Raw genomic sequence first — 17304 nt, 5'->3', positions numbered from 1 at the left:
CAATGGTCTGCCATGAAAACAATTGCAGAAAACCAAGTCTAAACCATCTAGAATTGTGGGGCAAACTGGATTGTCTCTAAGTACATCAGTTTCCCACTTCCTGGAAGCTGGCAATTACCAAATTCATTTTATTATGGGCACCACCATTCTATTTTTAATTTGTTTTAATATTTTAAAAGTCAGTACAAAATATCAATACATAATATACTGATCAATATAGATTTTTTAAAAATAAAATTCAGATAGCTCATAGCTCTTTTTTACTACAAAAAAAGCTGAAGACAGAGTAATTTACATTATTAACCATGAAATGGAAACTAGACCCGATTTTTAAAAATTGTCATATTTAAGCTTGAATCGTACACACAGTTACCTAGAAGTAAGTTCTATTGAATTCAATGAGACTTACCTCTGAATAGACATCCACAGGATAGCACTGTTAATCTATCACATATACTAATAGTGCTCAAGTCCCCAAGCATCCGTCTTTATGTAGCCAAAACAACACCAACCACATACAAAAGACAGGCATCAGCAGAAGTACAAAAAACTTCTGGGAAAAAAACCTAAGGGAGGGAAACCCTGCAAAACAGCCCAATGCTGACTGAGCATGCTCAGTGGTCATGGAATGATGATGGTTGAGGGGAAAAAACAGAAAACTGAGTGGAAGAGGGAATGGAATGGAGTATCCTGAAGGAGGGCACAGATCAGGAGCACTCTACATCACAATGTTTTGTTGAATGTCCATTTGTAATTATACATCTTATTTTGGAAAATCCAACATCTTTAAAACTATTCCAGTTATAGTAAAAATTAGTTAATTTTCTAATACTCTCCTGACCTTCACAAACAGTTACCAAATGAGTGAATTTAACAATACAGAGAATGTGCCAACAGTCCTCTACTTCAGGCCCAACTGCTTGTTTCTTATTTGCTGGCAACTTCCAAGTTTTGCTGCTATCAAAAGACTCTCTTGCACAAGAGTTAATATTTTTGTTCCAAAACTAGATCCTCTATATATCCCAGGAACAGTCTTAAAAGGTCAGAAGTATTCTAACCAGCATAATAGCATTAATTGGTTCAAGATTCTTCCCCGCCCCCCTCCTGGAACTCTTACAGGATGGCACATATGGATGTCATTTGCAGTAGGTGCAAAGCGGTGCCAACATGAATTTGGGATTTCTCTTATCACATGCGTTTAATTTACAGCAAGGGTGGGCAACATCTGGCCCTCCAGATTTTTTGACCCACAACTCCCATCAGCCCTAGCCAGAATAGCCAAGGGAGAGGGATGATGGGAGTTGCAGGCCAAAACACCTGAAGGGCCACAAATGGCCCACTTCTGATTTAGAGTACGTTAAATTCCATCTATAGAGCACTGTTTATTTCATTTGACGTGACTCAGTACCATTTCCACTATCTTTACAAGAGGTATATTACTTGCCTTCTAAAGTGGATTTGTTACAATGATGAGGCATGCGCAGCACTGAATAAAATACTGTGCAAATAATTCCAGAAATCGCAACTATCTGATTAAGCTTAAAAGCAAAAGAGCCATAAATTGGGTACACTGATTTGCAGCATATTTATCCAAATCTTCTTAGTAGTATTTAAACATTGATATGACTGTTTCATTTTTACAGAGGATCAGAATTATGCTAAAGGGAAGCATGAAGAATTGCCCTGCTTGTGGGGTTTCCAGGCCACTGTGGGGATTCTGGTTCTGGCTGACCACTATGGGAAAAATGCTAGATTAGATGGACCTTGGCCTGATCCAGCACAGTTTTCTTATGTTCTTAAGAGGGAAAATGTTGCTACCAAATTGGGACAGATAAACTCACTCTAATCATATATTTTAAAACATTTTATCAGTTTCCCTCCCTCCTCCAACCTACATTAATTATCATCCCTATCCCCATCTACATCATGACTATTAATAAGAAAATAAGCTCTACCAGTCAAGAACTTCTTCTGCCTCTTCACACACAAACTCATTTTTACACTCAATCCAGTGCATATTTTGGTCTTTAGCCAAAATAGTAAAAGCAACTAACAATTAATTAAAGAATCAAGACATCAAAACTGCTTCTATTTAGATAACAAATGTAATGATTTGGGGCATAATCCTTCCACAGTTAAACACTTTTAAGTACAAATGATTTACTCTTCCATTACTTAGTTTGAGTTTGATCATGCACTATGCATTTGATTTTAGTCTGCCTAGAGACAACAGCACAGTTAACAGAAATTATGTAGAAGGGAAATATGTGTACATAATCTTTTCATTTATAGTATTATGCCCTTTTGCATTAAACCTCATGTAGATAATAATTCCAAATGAAGGATTAATTACTCTATGTTTGCTTTTTCTTAAAAATGCACCCCTAACATGGTAAAAGAGAGGTACAATCTCTCAGTATCTCCTGTTTGTTCAGCACTTTAGAGACTGAACTAAACAAACATTTTTAATTGTGCTAAACAGATGTAAGCATTTAATGGGCTTTACTCCAAATGTATGTGCATGCCATGTATGACTAACTCACCCAAAGATGCTTGGTGCTTCTATATTTTATTTATTTATTATTCCAGTTATTACATTTCTATACAAACAACAGCTGAAGCTCTTCTGTGAGCAACTGTCTTTATGTTTTAAATTGCAGACGTTTGAGAGGAAATATAAAGTGCTGAGAAATGTTTTTCATGTGTCACTGGTTAGGAATTGCCAGTCAGCCAAAATTCAAAGTCTAAGGTTTTTGAGGATCTGCATTAAAAATATTCCTGTTGCATTTATGTCTTTGGTTCTGATCATAAATTTTGTACAGTTCACAATACATATCGGGCATTATTCAACATTATGTCTCATATACAATCAGGGTTAGTTTTAGGGTATCATCATAAATAGAGTTCTAATCTTTCATATTCAAAGATCATGTTTAGGCCATTTCTTTCATCTTTATCTAAAGCTGTAGAAAAATATCTGTTATTTCATTCAGGATATTTAAACTTTTAAAAGGTTTTTTTTGCCATCAGTTCAGCAGATACTTGAGCATATGTATTTCAGTAATGAGTATAGCACTCTCTACCTTTTCAGAAAAAATAGATGTCAATTACAGATTTCTAACTCTACCCATAGGAAAACCCTCACCTCTGCATCCCCCAAATACTTAAGCCATTTGTTCTAGCAGTTTGTGTATAAACTCTAGTCTATTAATCCAAATTTTAACAAAAAAGAGTTATCAGGACTTGTGTGGCTTTAAAAGGGGATTAGAAAAATTCATGGAGCATATGGCATTATCAGTGGCTACCAGTCATGATGGCTATAAATTACCTCCAGAAGCAGAGGCACTAGGTCTCTGAATACCAGTTACTGAGGAATACAAGCAGGATGATGCTATTGTGCTTATGTCCTGCTTATAGGTTTCCCATAGGAAAAGAATGCTAGAGAGAAAATAATGCACATGAAGAGAATGCTAGAGAGGCCTTTGGTCTGATCAAGCAGGGCTTTTCTTAAGTTCTTATGATCATAGAATCATAGAATAGTAGGGTTGGAAGGAGCCTATAAGACCATCAAGTCCAACCCCCTGCTCAGTGCAGGAATCCAAGTCAAAGCATCCCTGACAGATGGCTGTCCAGCCTCGTCTTGAATGCCTCCAGTGTGGGAGAGCCCACCACCTCCCCAGGCAATTGGCTCCATTGTCGTATCGCTCTAACAGTCAGGACGTTTTTCCTGATGTTCAGCCAGAATCTGGCTTCCTGTATCTTCCATTAGTGCTTTCTTATTTTGACAAAGTCCCTCATCAAAGGCTCCTGAGCATTTTTAGCAGTCATAGGTAGGGATGTACGGATTCCCCACCATCCCTTCCGGTGGGGAATCCATGGGGGGGGAGGCGATCCATTCCCCCCCCCCCGGAATCCTCTGGAGCAGCTCCGCTCCGTAAGCATTCGGGGCGGGGGGAGAGCCCGGCTTGGGGGCCGCTTACCTTGCCGCCTGCCATAGCCATTCACCTCCTCCCTGCCAATGGCCATTTCTTAAAAAAAAAAAAAAGCGATCCCAGGATGTGACTTATACGCAAAACAGAGACATGAAACTTGCGTATAAGCCTATGGACACATAGACTTATACGCAAGATTCATGGCTCTATTTGCATATAAGTCTATGGGCACATCCTGCCGATGGCCATTTCAAAAAAAGAGAAAAAGAAATGGCCATCGGCAGGGAGGAAGCAAATGGCTCTGGCTGGCAAGAAGCAGCCGAGTGCCGTTCCACCTCCAATCCTCCTGGAGTGGAGGTAAGTGGTGCCAATCCGATGCGGATTCCTGAGGCCAGATTCTTTTGAATCCAGCCTCATTTGAATCCGTGGTGGATTTCTCCAACATCCCTAGTCATGGGATAAGAGGCCGGGTCCTCTTATACATCAGTAAATTGTTAAAGAAGTCTGGCATCCCTCTTCTTGAAGAGGAAAACAAATGGACAGTTCTCATAATGGAGGGATGTATAAAGTGAAATTGGGACCAGCGCTTTTTAACTTGTTTATAAACAATCTGAAGTTAGGGATGAGAAGTGAGATGGCCATATTTTGCAGATGACACTCAATTGTTCAGGGTGATACAAACAAAAAGGGACTGTGAAGAGCTCCAGAAGCATCTCTCCAAACTGGGTGAATGTGTTAAAATGGCAAATGTGGTTCAATGTAAGCAAGTGTAAAGTGATGCATAATGGGGCAAAACATCGTAACTTCACATATACACTGAGTGACTGGTGACTGACCAGGAAAGAGATCTTGGGATTGTGAAGGATAGCACAATGAAAACACTGACCAAGTGCGTGGCAGCTGTAAAAAGGTGAAATTCTAAGGAAAGAGGTCCAAAATAAAACTGCCTAGATCATTACAAGTCATTATAAATTGTAGAGCATTTATACAGCTCTGTGGTTTGACCACACTAGGAATACTGAGTACAATTCTGGTCACCGTACCTCAAAAAGGATATTGTAGAGTTGGAAAAAGTGCAGAAAAAGGTCAATCCAAATGACCAAGGGTCTCCACGAATACCCTTATGAGGAAAGGTTACAAGCTTTGGGGCTTTTTAGTTTAGAAAAAAGGCCAGTAAGTGGGGACATAATAGAGGTGTATAAAATTACGCATGGCGTGGAGAAAGTGTATAGGGAGAGGTTTTTCTTCCTCTCTAACACTAGAACCCAGGATCAACCAATGAAGCTGAATGGTGGAAGGTTTAGGACAGGTAAATGGAAGTACCCCTTCACATATCACATAGTTAAACTATGGAATTTGCTACTACAAGATATGTTGATGACCTCCAACAGATGACTTTGAAAGTAGACAAATTCATGAAGAAGGGTATCAGTGATGGTTAAATACCAGGGGTGGGGAACCTCTTTCAACTTGAGGACTGAATTCAGTGGTGGGCAGGGCCAGAGGCCAAAATACCTAAAATACAGCATATTTTCTCTTAAAGCTCTTCCCGCCAGTAGATTAGGAGAGGCATTTCAATAGTTTAGAATGGGAAACATGACTGGTCATCAGGGGAACCATGGAAGGACAGGTTGGGATCCCAAGAGGATCAAATTTCTACAGGGTCTGAGGTTCCTCATTCTGCTGTATAGTACCCCAAGAATCAGAAGCAGTATGACTCTAAATACAAGTTGCTGGGGAGCTACTGTCCTCATGCCTTGCTTTTGGGCTTCTCATAGGCATCTGGCTGATCACTGTGAGGAAGAGGATGCTTGGCAGGATGGATCTTTGGTCTGATCTGGCAGGGTTTTTCTTATGTTCCCACACCCTTCCTTCCAGTTTAAGAAACAAAAAAGAAAACCTTGAGGCACCATGTCAGATTTCAGTAGGAGAAGGGACAAGGTTCAGCAAGGTCAAGAGGTCTGATTTTGGTGTCATTGAAGGTTAAAATAGAAAAGCAGCAGTGGATTTTAAGAGCATCTGTTGTGGTTTCTTTTTTACGCCTTATAAGGCAACTATAGCAATGTATTGACACAGGACAGTCACTTTTTTTTTCAGAACAAAAGAATTTATGCTGAGGGCTGCAATGTGAATTGATTAATCAACACAATTAAAACCTTGGTCCCTGATTAAAATATTTAGCCAAATTGGGCATTGACCTATTACTCTGAGCATACAATGAAGTTTATGCCCTTGTACTTCTCCACTTAACATCAAGGATGGTGGCAGGTGACAGCCGGACACAATGGGCATGGGAACATGGGGGCAAGCACTCTACCAAGGCAGAGTTGCTTGGGCAACTGGAAGGTGCCGGTGATGGGGCTGCTGGCATAGAAGACATTACGACTCACAGTGCATGGGCTCCAGATGTCTTGTATGGGATGGGATATCAGGAAGGAGGATGAGACTTTTTTGACTTGCCAACAGGGATTTTTTCCACATACCACTTTGGAGATCCAAGCAAGTTTGGAAAGGGGTACAGGTGAGAGAAGTCCTTCTGCCCCCTTCTTTAAATTGGACCCTATAGCAGCTCATGAAATAAGGATTTATTTGGACAGTTCTTGTGTTTTTTATGAGGGAAGGATACATGTACCTGTGATTTCCTTTTTAGGTTCCACAAAAGGCATGATGTTGCTCTCAAGCAAGGAAGAAAACAACTATACTATAGACTCCTTTCAAGTCCCCTGTAAACGCTGCATTTTCTCCTTTGTTTGAAATGCTACAGCAGAATGACAGCTAAATGTTGTAATGCTTTCTCTAATTTGTTGTATAGTTTTAATGTTCTAGGGTTCTAAAACCCTTAAACCTTTTCCTAAAAATATGCCTATTTTTAAATCAAGGATGTGCTTATTTACAAATTTACATAGACTAAATCAATTTAGAGTGCCATTGCTACTAGATGGTGGCTTAGATGGCCACAGGATTGTTCAGTTCCTGGAAAACCACCTCCCCGTAGGTGGCGCGGATCATCCTGGGCTCCGTGCTTGTAAGAGCAGCATGCAGTGGGAGGAAAGGGGGCGTTCTCAGGGGTGGGAATGGCAGAAGGGCCTGTACAACACTTCCTATGCACTGTCTGGCTGGTCCCCCACCCCCACTCCGAACCGTTGCGGCTAGACAGCCGAAATTGGCCATCTAGCCAGTAATGCAGGCTGGAGCCCAGAGGTGAAGATCCCCTCCATGCTCTGCCTGCCCTGCATTGGATAGGTGGTTGCCTCCGAGTTCAGAGGCAGCCACCTATCCCCATAGCAATGCTCCCTTAATATATTAACTAAAATCTGATTAATATATTTTTAGTTCACTGGCACCCCTAATGTATGTCTTTGGATCACATACTGTAGTACCAGGGGTACAGAACCTCTTTGAGCTTTAGAGCCAAATTCCATTTTGGAGAAGCTCACAGGGGGCTGCATATCAGTGCTGGGCAGGGCTGAAGGGAAAAGGGGCAGGGCCAAAAATACCAGCATATTTCAGCTTAAAGCCCATATTGCCAGTAACTAAGCCTTAGGAGAGACATTTCAACCATTTAGAATGGGGAAATACTGCACAAAACCTGGGAACCCACCAAATTGTCAGTGGTTAGGGGAAAGGGGAATGGCCTTCAGGGAAACCCCAGAGGCCTGGATTGGAATCCTGGCCCTGAGGTTGTACACCCTGACTCTAGTACATAAGTCCATTCAGGCTGCAGTCCTATACACCCCTTCCTGGGAGCAAGTCCCACTGAATTAAATGGAGCTTATGTCCAAGTAGACATGCATAGGATTGTACTGTTATAATAGCAGCCACTATTCTATAGCACCAATAAACTGGACAAAAGTGTATGTGCTTCTGAGAAAAAACCACATAGTTTGAAACACTGGAGGGGAGGAGAAACTGACCTTCCCTTGCTAAAAGCACCCCTGCTTGAAATACTAGTTTAAAATTTGATAATAAACCTTCAATACTGTAACCTGTACATTCGAAGTTGTTACCTGAGGTTGTGCACCCCCACTCTGGTGCGTAAGTCCATGCAGGCTGCAGTCCTATACACCCCTTCCTGGGAGCAAGTCCCACTGAATTCAGTGGAGTTTATGTCCAAGTAGACATGCATAGGATTGTACTGTTATAATAGTAGCCACTATTCTATAGCACCAATAAACTGGCCAAAAGTGTATGTGCTTCTGAGAAAAAATCACATAGTTTGAAACACCAGAGGGGAGGAAAAACTGACCTTCCCTTCCTAAAGGAACCCCTGCTTGAAATACTAGTTTAAAATTTGATAATAAACCTTCAATACTGTAACCTGTACATTCAAAGTTGTTACCGGGGCTTCCCACTAATGACGTTTTTATATACTGATTTCTTGCATTTATGATATAAGGATCAGTCCTACAGACAAAGACAGGTATTGAAGTGGGGTACTTTCTTGCAATCACTGGAAGAGGGCAAGTAGATTCTAATTGTATGGCTACAATTTATACAATCACAACTTTGAACTGTAAATGGAGGCAGATCTGAATTTCTGCCCTGGTTTTGGAGTTGCCCGGTGAGCTTTGTTACTTTTTCTTTAAATGCATAATGTATGGGAAATGTTGAACAACAGAGAAGGAACAAAAAACAACAGAAACACAACAGAAGTCTGAAGTGAAATAATGAACAACTATGAAAAAGTTATCAGTTTTTTCTTAAAAGCATATGACAAAGTTATCCCTCAAGATGCAACTGAATTATAGTAGGCATCATTTTTTGTCAATTTAATCGTATCTGTGCTTTCAGTGTAATCTGTGTGTTTTTTCTACTGTAAGGTTGCTAGATCACAATCTGGAGCTCTTCTCTCTCCCTTCAAATGTTCTGAAGCAGCAGTAGAGTTTGTAGCCACTGTACTTCCAGACCTATTCCTTCATTGGTCCCTTGGCTCCTCCAGCCTCCCTTCAGCTGATGTGATTACACCCAAACTGTGCTTGCTATAATAGGTAGAGAAAGAGGATGGATGGGCCATGAGACCAACAGGGGGTAGAAAGCACAGCAGCTGGAATCCTGTTGGTGCTTCGGGATATTTAAACAAACAGGCATAATCTCTGGGTTGCAATCTGGCAACCCTAGCCTAGAAATAAAAACAGAAGCCATGAGAGCGCTCTTTGTATATCCATGATTTAAAAAATGGCCTTGTTTTATGACAGTGATCTCAGTTCTCACTCTGATGACAGTGACCACTCTTCAGGCCAGCAGAGCATAGGAATCTCGGAAGCCTCTGAGTTCAGGTTCTTTATTATACATCAAGCCCTTTTATATAATTATATCTTTATAATGAACATCTTTTAGCTCAGTACTGTTAGTACTCTATATTAATTTGTATGGTTTCAAAGATCCCTGCACAAAGCAGTACCACACAAATGTGTATGTGCACCTGCCCGACAGATGATCAGCACTATGTTTTCATAATACTGACTACTATCAAGAGTAGGGAGGGCATGATCATGCCAACATGTTTGGTTCTGTCCAAGCTGATTGGGCCAATCATGTATTTGGAGCTGCACATACAGTTCTAATTCAGTTAAGGCAACCATGCACAGTGCCTAAGTTGCAGGATGCAGGGATCCAGCCACAGGAATCTTATGCACAGCACCGCTTTGCATGTACAGTTTCCAGTCCAGCAGCCAGTCGGTGAAGGAACTCTGCTTTCTACATAGAGATCAAATTTCATGGATCAGGGAGATAGTGTACTTTAAACTCCATCAACATCACATAGAACTAGGGTATGCCTAACTTTGTCTGGACTCTGCTCAGAATGTCTTAAAACATTCTACTATAAAAGTGAATGTGAAATTCTATTTTATGCAGCAAATCATCATTTAAGCTGCACTTTTAGCATTATGTAGTTAGAAATTACAGTTTTCCTAAAGGATTTTTTTACTACTTTGCTATACTAAGTATTTTCCTTTCTTTATTCCATGTTAATGTAAGGTTAGTATAATTTTGTAAAGGAGTGAGGGGGAGATGAGATCAAACTTACCTAGCTGGTACTTTGAGTAACAACTTGATACTTGGCCAGCACTGCATAATCGCCTCTTATTCCTTTTTCTTATATTCATGTCAGTGAGCTTGCATTGTGTCCTCCTCCTCTTATTAATTTTTTTAGGAACCTCAGTAGAGCCATCATCGAAGGTGACACGTTTGCTTGATTTCTTGCTGTCTTGTTCAACATGCAGCTCTTTAACCAAATGTTTAGCTCCATTAGATGGCTCTGCATCCTTTTCACATCTGTTAGACATGCTTTCCTTTGCAGAATGGGACCTCAAAGTACAATGCCTTTGTTCCTGAAAGTAGCTCTGACTAGTACTATGATTAACAGATTCCGGAGCGCAAAGAGCAGGGTTTTTATTAAATGAATGTTGCTCTTCAACAGGATTGATTTTCTTCAAAAATATTCTACAATCCTTAAAGGTTTTGCCTCTCCATGCACCTTCACCAAGTTCACCAAGGGAGTGCACTTTCCCAATCTTTTGCTGGTTGCAATATGCCGATTGTGTGCTTGGTCTACAATTATTTATTAAGCCAGGCTTTGTGCTGAAGTCACACAATTGTGTTTTCTGTTGGAAAAATGCATCTCTGATTTCATTTCCAGTTGATGAAGTGATTCTATGAGATTCTATCAAAATTGTGGGTGATTTAATTTCTACTGCACTATTCCCATGGCTCATGCACATTTTGCTGTCAATTTCCCTTTTTGCGTTAGCAAAACATTGGCTTTGACAGAAGAATCGCAAATTCCTCTTTTTTGATTTCCAGTCACTTGTTCCATGGTTATACATTTTTTTCACTTGTCTCCACCGATCATGCTGTAAATTCTCAAATTTGGTTCTTTGTAATTTAGCTAATGTGAAGTTATGTTTCCTGTTTAAGACATGAGACCTGACTATTTTATGTAGAATTTGTAATTTTCCTGCTGATTTTGAAGGTGTGGATAGTGCAAACTTTTTAAAGTGCTTTCTCAAAGGACTAGTATTACAATCATATTGTCTTGTTCCCATTTTAAACTGCCTTGTACTAATTACTTCAAAAGGATTTCGAGCATTTGCTTTTCTCACTAGTGACAGTGACTGTGTTTCTGTTGTTTGCATAAACCATGTGCACAGTTCATCTATATTACATTTTTTCTGGAAAAGCATTTTTATAGGTGAATTTTCAAGCTGTAAAATGCAGGAGTCCAAAGGGTTTGATACTTTCATTTTACAGTCTTGTTCAATATGACACCCTTTGTCATACAGACATTTTTCAAATTCTTCTCCATTCACATGCAACCAAGTATTTGTTATCTGGTCATATCTACTGTTTAGTTCTTTTAATAAGGAATCATTAGGAATGGAAGGATCCCACCACCTAAGGGAAGAATTGGATGAAATGATGGGATCTGATGACATTTCATTAAAGGACATAAATGTATTATTCTCAGAACTTTTTTTTGCATTTTCTGGATTCTTTTTTACTGAGGTATATTTGGGTGTCATATCTGAGTGATGCTTAGTTTTTTGATCTTTAGCATTTTTCAAACAGAGTTTATATGATTTGTGTAAAAAGGCACGTCTACAAGATAATGTGCTAGAAGATGCTAATGAATGTAAGAAAGGCAGTGATGGTCTTCTATCTCTAAGAGATTGCCTCAAAGGGATTTCAGGCTTTTTTGAGGTTATTGTAATCTTCTTGTGTGAAAAATCCTCACTTGTATCATTCCAAAAGCTTTTTGAAACATCCAACTTATTGCACTGCTTATCATCCTTCTTAGATGATACATTTTTTTCTAACACAGTCTCTTGTTCTAAAGGAGGCAGACAGCTGTTAATACTCACTTTTCTTTCCTGAGATGAAATCTGATTAACAGTCACTGATATGCCAGATATTTTTACTTTTGCAGGTCTCCCAGGTTTTCTAACTATATTTAAAGGCTTCTGATTTGGTCTTATGATATTGCTGCAATGGGATGGAAGTACTGGGCTGCTCTCTAGAGGTCTAACATACTCATAACCAGATACAGACGTCGTTTCTGTTGCAGAATTCTGCACACTTTTTGAGGGGGGCAAATCATTTTTGATTTCAGAGTTCTGTCTCACTTGAGCAGACTCGCATACAGCATCACAATCACTGTGAGGACCTGGTAACACACTGACTACATTTAGGCTACCTTCAGAAACACACCTCTTAGTCCTTCGTGACCTTCCAAAGACAACTGTCACAGTAATATTTTTGTTAATGTTATCCTCCTCTAGAACTTCTGTATTACAACTGGCATTTTTCCTAGCACTAATGGAATCACTTATACGACTGGCATTTTCAGCAACATCTACTTTAGGCTTTGGAGGTCGCCCAATTGGCCGCTTAACCTGTTTCACAACTTGAGGACCTATTTTTTTGGGTCGGCCAGGTTTTCTTTTCAGGGAGGATCCATTGCTGCTTTGTTCTACAGGTTCATTTGGCTTATGTTCATCAGTGTTTGTTTCATTAGCAACTATTGTAGGAAAAACAGAGTTCACTGCAGTTTTTTGATTATTTTCACTACAGACACATCCATCAATAGAAACATTTTTAGCAGGATCCCTTGCTTCCAACTGTTTTTCTGACAGCAGACTTGTTTTCCCCTCAACAGAATAAAGATCAATGTTTAATTTAGAAGAATCGTTTACAGAGGTTAGCGTGTATTTGACTCCTTCACTACTGTTAATCTCTGAAAGGAACATAAGTTTTATTGGACTAGTGTAATTTAGTGTTGGTGAATTATCCCCAGCATCAGAACTTGTGTGCAAGTCCTCATTATTGGAAATCAATACATCTGAATCAAAGGTTGATGACTTCAAAAGGCTTTTATATCCTTCATCAGATACTTCTTCTTTTTTTGAAACACATTCCTTTTTGCTATTATTGCTACATGGCACATGACCTTTTGATAATACATATTGTCCCTTATTTCCAGTTTCAGTCATGCTAATAAGAAGACCACTTTTAGAATTGTTGTTAGCATCACAGTTATGAATGTCTTTCAATTTGCTGGATATTTTATAACCACTAAACAATGGTTTTTTAGTCTTTTGGGCCATGTTTATTGTATCTTCCAAACGCTCTACAACAACATGTAGATTTGTGTTTCGTACAATCTTATTTATATCTTCATTGCTACATGTTTTAGCCTGAAAATCTTTAAGTATTTTATCTCTTTCCATACAGTTGGGAAGTTTTTTTGCCTTTGAGGATTTTTGAAATAAAAAATTGTTTGTTACATACACTGAGCACCACATAGGAGGGATAATGTTATGTTTGGTCCCATCTAGCATCCTGTCATCATCTCCCTTCACAGGGATTGGATCCATACATAATTCAACTCCACAGTTTCCATGTATTTTAGCTGAGTTGGTTTGGGATGTTGAGTTATTTTCTGAAAATGTCACAAAACCAGAATTAGTTTCTGAATTATTCAGAGGTAGTTCTAGTGACTCTTCCTGATATATTGGCAAAGAATTTGATTTAGTGGGAGAAGATATCTTCTCTTTAGTTTCATGATTTTGTAAAGCAAGGTCTTTTAATGTACTATGATTATCAATTTTGTTTGGTGATAGTTTGTCACTCTTTGTAGGCTTCTTTGCAATTCTCTCTGAACTTGCCTTTTTCCTCATGAAGGTTTCATCAAGACTAGCTAGTTCCCTCTTGATTTGCAAAGACTGACGTCGAAACAGAGATGAATCGGGGGAATTATGCATTGCAAATAAGGTTTCTTGCCGCTTGCGAAACCGTGTTTGGATAATTTTATTTTCCACTTCTTTGTCATGTTGATTCAGTAACTCCATAAAATTGTAATCATTTACCTTAGCATCATGTAAGAGAGATGTTATGAAGCTCCGTAATTTAATATCATCTGATCTCCCATCACTTTTAGATAATTTTGCAAGATTTGCTGTTTCAGTAGTTTCTATTGATTTTAATTTCTCATTGATTCGATCCATTAAATCTTGAAATGCTGTAGCATTTTCAACTTTTTCAAGCTTATCAGAATTTATAAGGCTATTTTCTTGATTTGCACTTTGTAAGGATTCATCCAAGTTACCAGACACTTGTGTGATGCATACTTTATCTTTCTGTTTACACATAGAACAAGCCCTTTCAGCTGGCAAGAGAGATGGAGGCTGATTACTATTCATTTCAAGTCTGTTATCTAAAGCTAAAGAACCTTTAACTGATTCCTCCAAAGAATCATATCCATCAGCTTCCACAGGTGATAATGGAGGTGGTGAAGGGCTGCGTCCTCTGCTAGCTTTGCTAATCTTTTGCCCAGTTGAAAAGAGATGTGTACAAAGAGCAGCTCTCGCAGAGTCGATCTTACACTGTTGTAATTGTTTGAGGCAGCATCCATGAGGACTACAAGGCACAGGATTCCCTTTGTTTACCACCGTGTTAAAATATCCAACAGCCACAGGTTGGCATGACAAACAATCCATATCTTTCCCATAGACTGACAGAGGTGGTAAACAAGTATTTGGTCTTTGATTTTGTAAACAGCACCTTTTCAGTAGCATGTTGACATCACAACCGCAGACTGGAATGTGCACATCATCTTCAGATGTTTCAGAATACATAGTACGTAGCAGTTGACAATTGCAAAGTGAATGGATACATGGATCTTGGATTAAAAATTTCAACACAGCTAAAATCTGATGGCAATGATACAAGCATAACGATGCCAAAACCTTGCTTAGAGCAGAGTTTCCTCTTTCGAATTTGGATGTTTCCTCAGATTTTGCACCAGCTGCTGTACTTGAACTGAAAACAAAAAGCAGATCAAAACAAAAAGTAAATTACAGTTAAATATGGCTCAATAGGATTGAAGACTAATTATGCTAAGGTACCAAAACTGTAATATCACATTATTATCGAAATGTAATACTTCCACTGAGATTTTGTACATGCAGTATATGGAAAACATGTAAGAATTAGTGATTCTGCTAATGTCAAGCAATACAACTGTATGGGAGAAAAACTTAATTTGGCTAACAAAAAAATATTAGTAAGATAGGTTTTCCAATATAAAACATGCATTTAATTGCACCATTTATTCAACAGTCTAACAGTAACTATAGAAATAATAAACTCTATATTACTCCTGGGAGATATTTTAATTGAAATAGACACATTATGTTTATGATCCTAAGCACATTTTAAACATATGTAAAATATTTTGAAATCATTAGGACTTCAGGCTGCTTTATACATGGCAGTCCCCCCCCGCCCAAATATCACTTCTTAATAAGAAATCTTATGTACCCTAAATGTACCTTTTGTTCTACAGATATACATGACACAGCAAGAAACTACAGTTTATTAATGGCTTCCCACTACAAGTACATGCAGCAAAATATACACATTTGCATTTATAAGACATGACAATGCATATGATCAAATGGAACTGGAGAACATCCAAAATCCCCAGCGGAATAATCAGATGAAACTTCAGGAAGTTGAAAAAATATGTAGCTTTATTCCAAGGAATACTTCTTGGATTATTTTATTTCAAGAATGAATATTTCTTGGCATAAAACTACATATTTTTTCAACAACCCGACCTTGGTTGTTTATTCCACACGACCATTTACGCACAAGATACACAGAGCTAATTACATGAGTGCCATATCCATGTAGGGAATTGGCCATTTGTGAAGCAGCAGTTATTTTGAAGTAAATCTGAATTAAAACACTGATATTAAATGCAATTTTGAAGCTTACATAGGAAAGCTATAGTAGAATAAAAAATGCAATCTTTCCTTTTATGTCAAGAAGACTATTCTGTAATTAAGGATGTTAGTCATGTGCTTAACTATCAATATTACATAAAGGTGCTTAGCCTGGGCTGGATTATGTTCAATCTCTTTCTAAATATACTTATAGCAGTCCAGTGTGCTCTTCACTATCAATTTTAAAAGGCTGTTTGAAAGGATGCTGTGTAGTGCTGGAATATTTACTTTACATAGCAATCAATTGCAGATATTGCTGTGAAAAGATTCAGTCTCTTCTTTTTAAATCTGCGTTACAGTCACAAATTTGTGCCCTATGCACTGTAATTCCTTCTTCACAAAAATGTACAAATGAAGCTTTAAATGATGGGTTTCGCCATTAACTTCAAAGGCAGAGGCAACTCTGTATTCCTCATCTGGAACAGTGCTGCCATTCATTTAAAATAGGGGCTGGCAACTTCAGGCCAATTTCAAACCCCCGGAATCTATCAAGGGGCCACATCCCTACGCACCTTGTTTTAATGCAAGAGTGAACTCCGAGAAGCCCTGGGGGAGTGCGAGCTTGCATTAAAACAAGGTGCACACACTTTGTGCATCTTGTTTTAAAAATTCGGCTTTTAGGCTACAGCTGCCATGGAAATTCAACTTAGGGGGTGGCAGGGCTGCAGTAAAGCCTGCCCTCCCCCCTTGCACATGACCCACATGTGATTTAAACTAATGGTAACGTCTTTATGGGTATCTACATGGTGCAACTTGATTTGGACAATTTTATGAAGTTGAGTGACATCTTAAAAGGTTATTGTGCTACTGAGTCAATGAAATGGAAATATCCAGTAAGTGTGTGCATGTTTTTTTCATTTACAAGAAAACTAAGTCCATGAAATCAATGCAAATTTGTGTAGATTGGGGGGAGAGGCAACGTGTGGCACTCCAGATGTTATTGGACTAAACTCCTATCATCCTGGTCCACTGACCATGCTGGTTGAATAGATAGGAGCTGTGGTCCAACAATGTCTGGAGGCTACAGGTAGCCCTCCCTAGCTTTACCTTAAAACTAAAAGGATCTACATCTAAATAAGACTTCAGCTAAAATAACCAGTGAATGTTTTCGCTAACTACAGAATATTAAAAACTGTTACTACTTACCTAACGATTAATTCAAACTGAAAAGTTAATAAACCATGGCAGAAAGTAAATATTTAAGAACAAAATTGCTGAATTGTAACCTCAATCATTAATGCCTATTAATATTTTTAAGTAAAAGAAACTTAATTATATTAATATAATTCTGTTTCAGAAAAGTATGTATTTTCAAACATATCACCAAACTCTGAACATGACACTAGGTATTTGTATTGCCAGTTTTCTATATTCAGTATTTATAGCTCTAACCGTATGGGATGTAGAAAAAACATTTCAATATTTAATATTATGTATATAGTTATCACATGTAACATTAGTATTGCTCTCAACTCACAAGCTGTCTTGTCTAAACAATACTTAATTTCTCCACAACTTTTCACTACCCCAGTCATAGTTACTAGATTTAAAAAATGCTCCAAAAGTACAAAAACAGTCAGTGTTCC

The 17304-nt window shown here is 38.6% G+C and overlaps 1 protein-coding gene across 10 annotated transcripts in view; it reads right to left on the bottom strand.

The window, feature by feature from the left end:
* LOC146344286 (uncharacterized) overlaps window positions 1-17304 on the bottom strand; it is a 110296-nt gene that overhangs the window by 6081 nt on the left and 86911 nt on the right. For all 10 annotated transcript variants that reach the window (XM_084857044.1, XM_084857042.1, XM_084857046.1 and 7 more), the window contains one exon: window positions 9961-14750. In XM_084857044.1, coding sequence (XP_084713170.1) covers window positions 9961-14750 — 4790 coding nt within the window. The remainder of the gene's footprint in view (window positions 1-9960; window positions 14751-17304) is intronic.

Source organism: Heloderma suspectum, chromosome 5 (assembly GCF_057233095.1).
Source record: "Heloderma suspectum isolate Gila_16-S chromosome 5, 16-S_ref, whole genome shotgun sequence".
Lineage (NCBI taxonomy): Eukaryota > Metazoa > Chordata > Lepidosauria > Squamata > Helodermatidae > Heloderma > Heloderma suspectum.
Note: the sequence above shows the minus strand (reverse complement) of the source record. Positions and strands in the feature narration are given on the sequence as shown.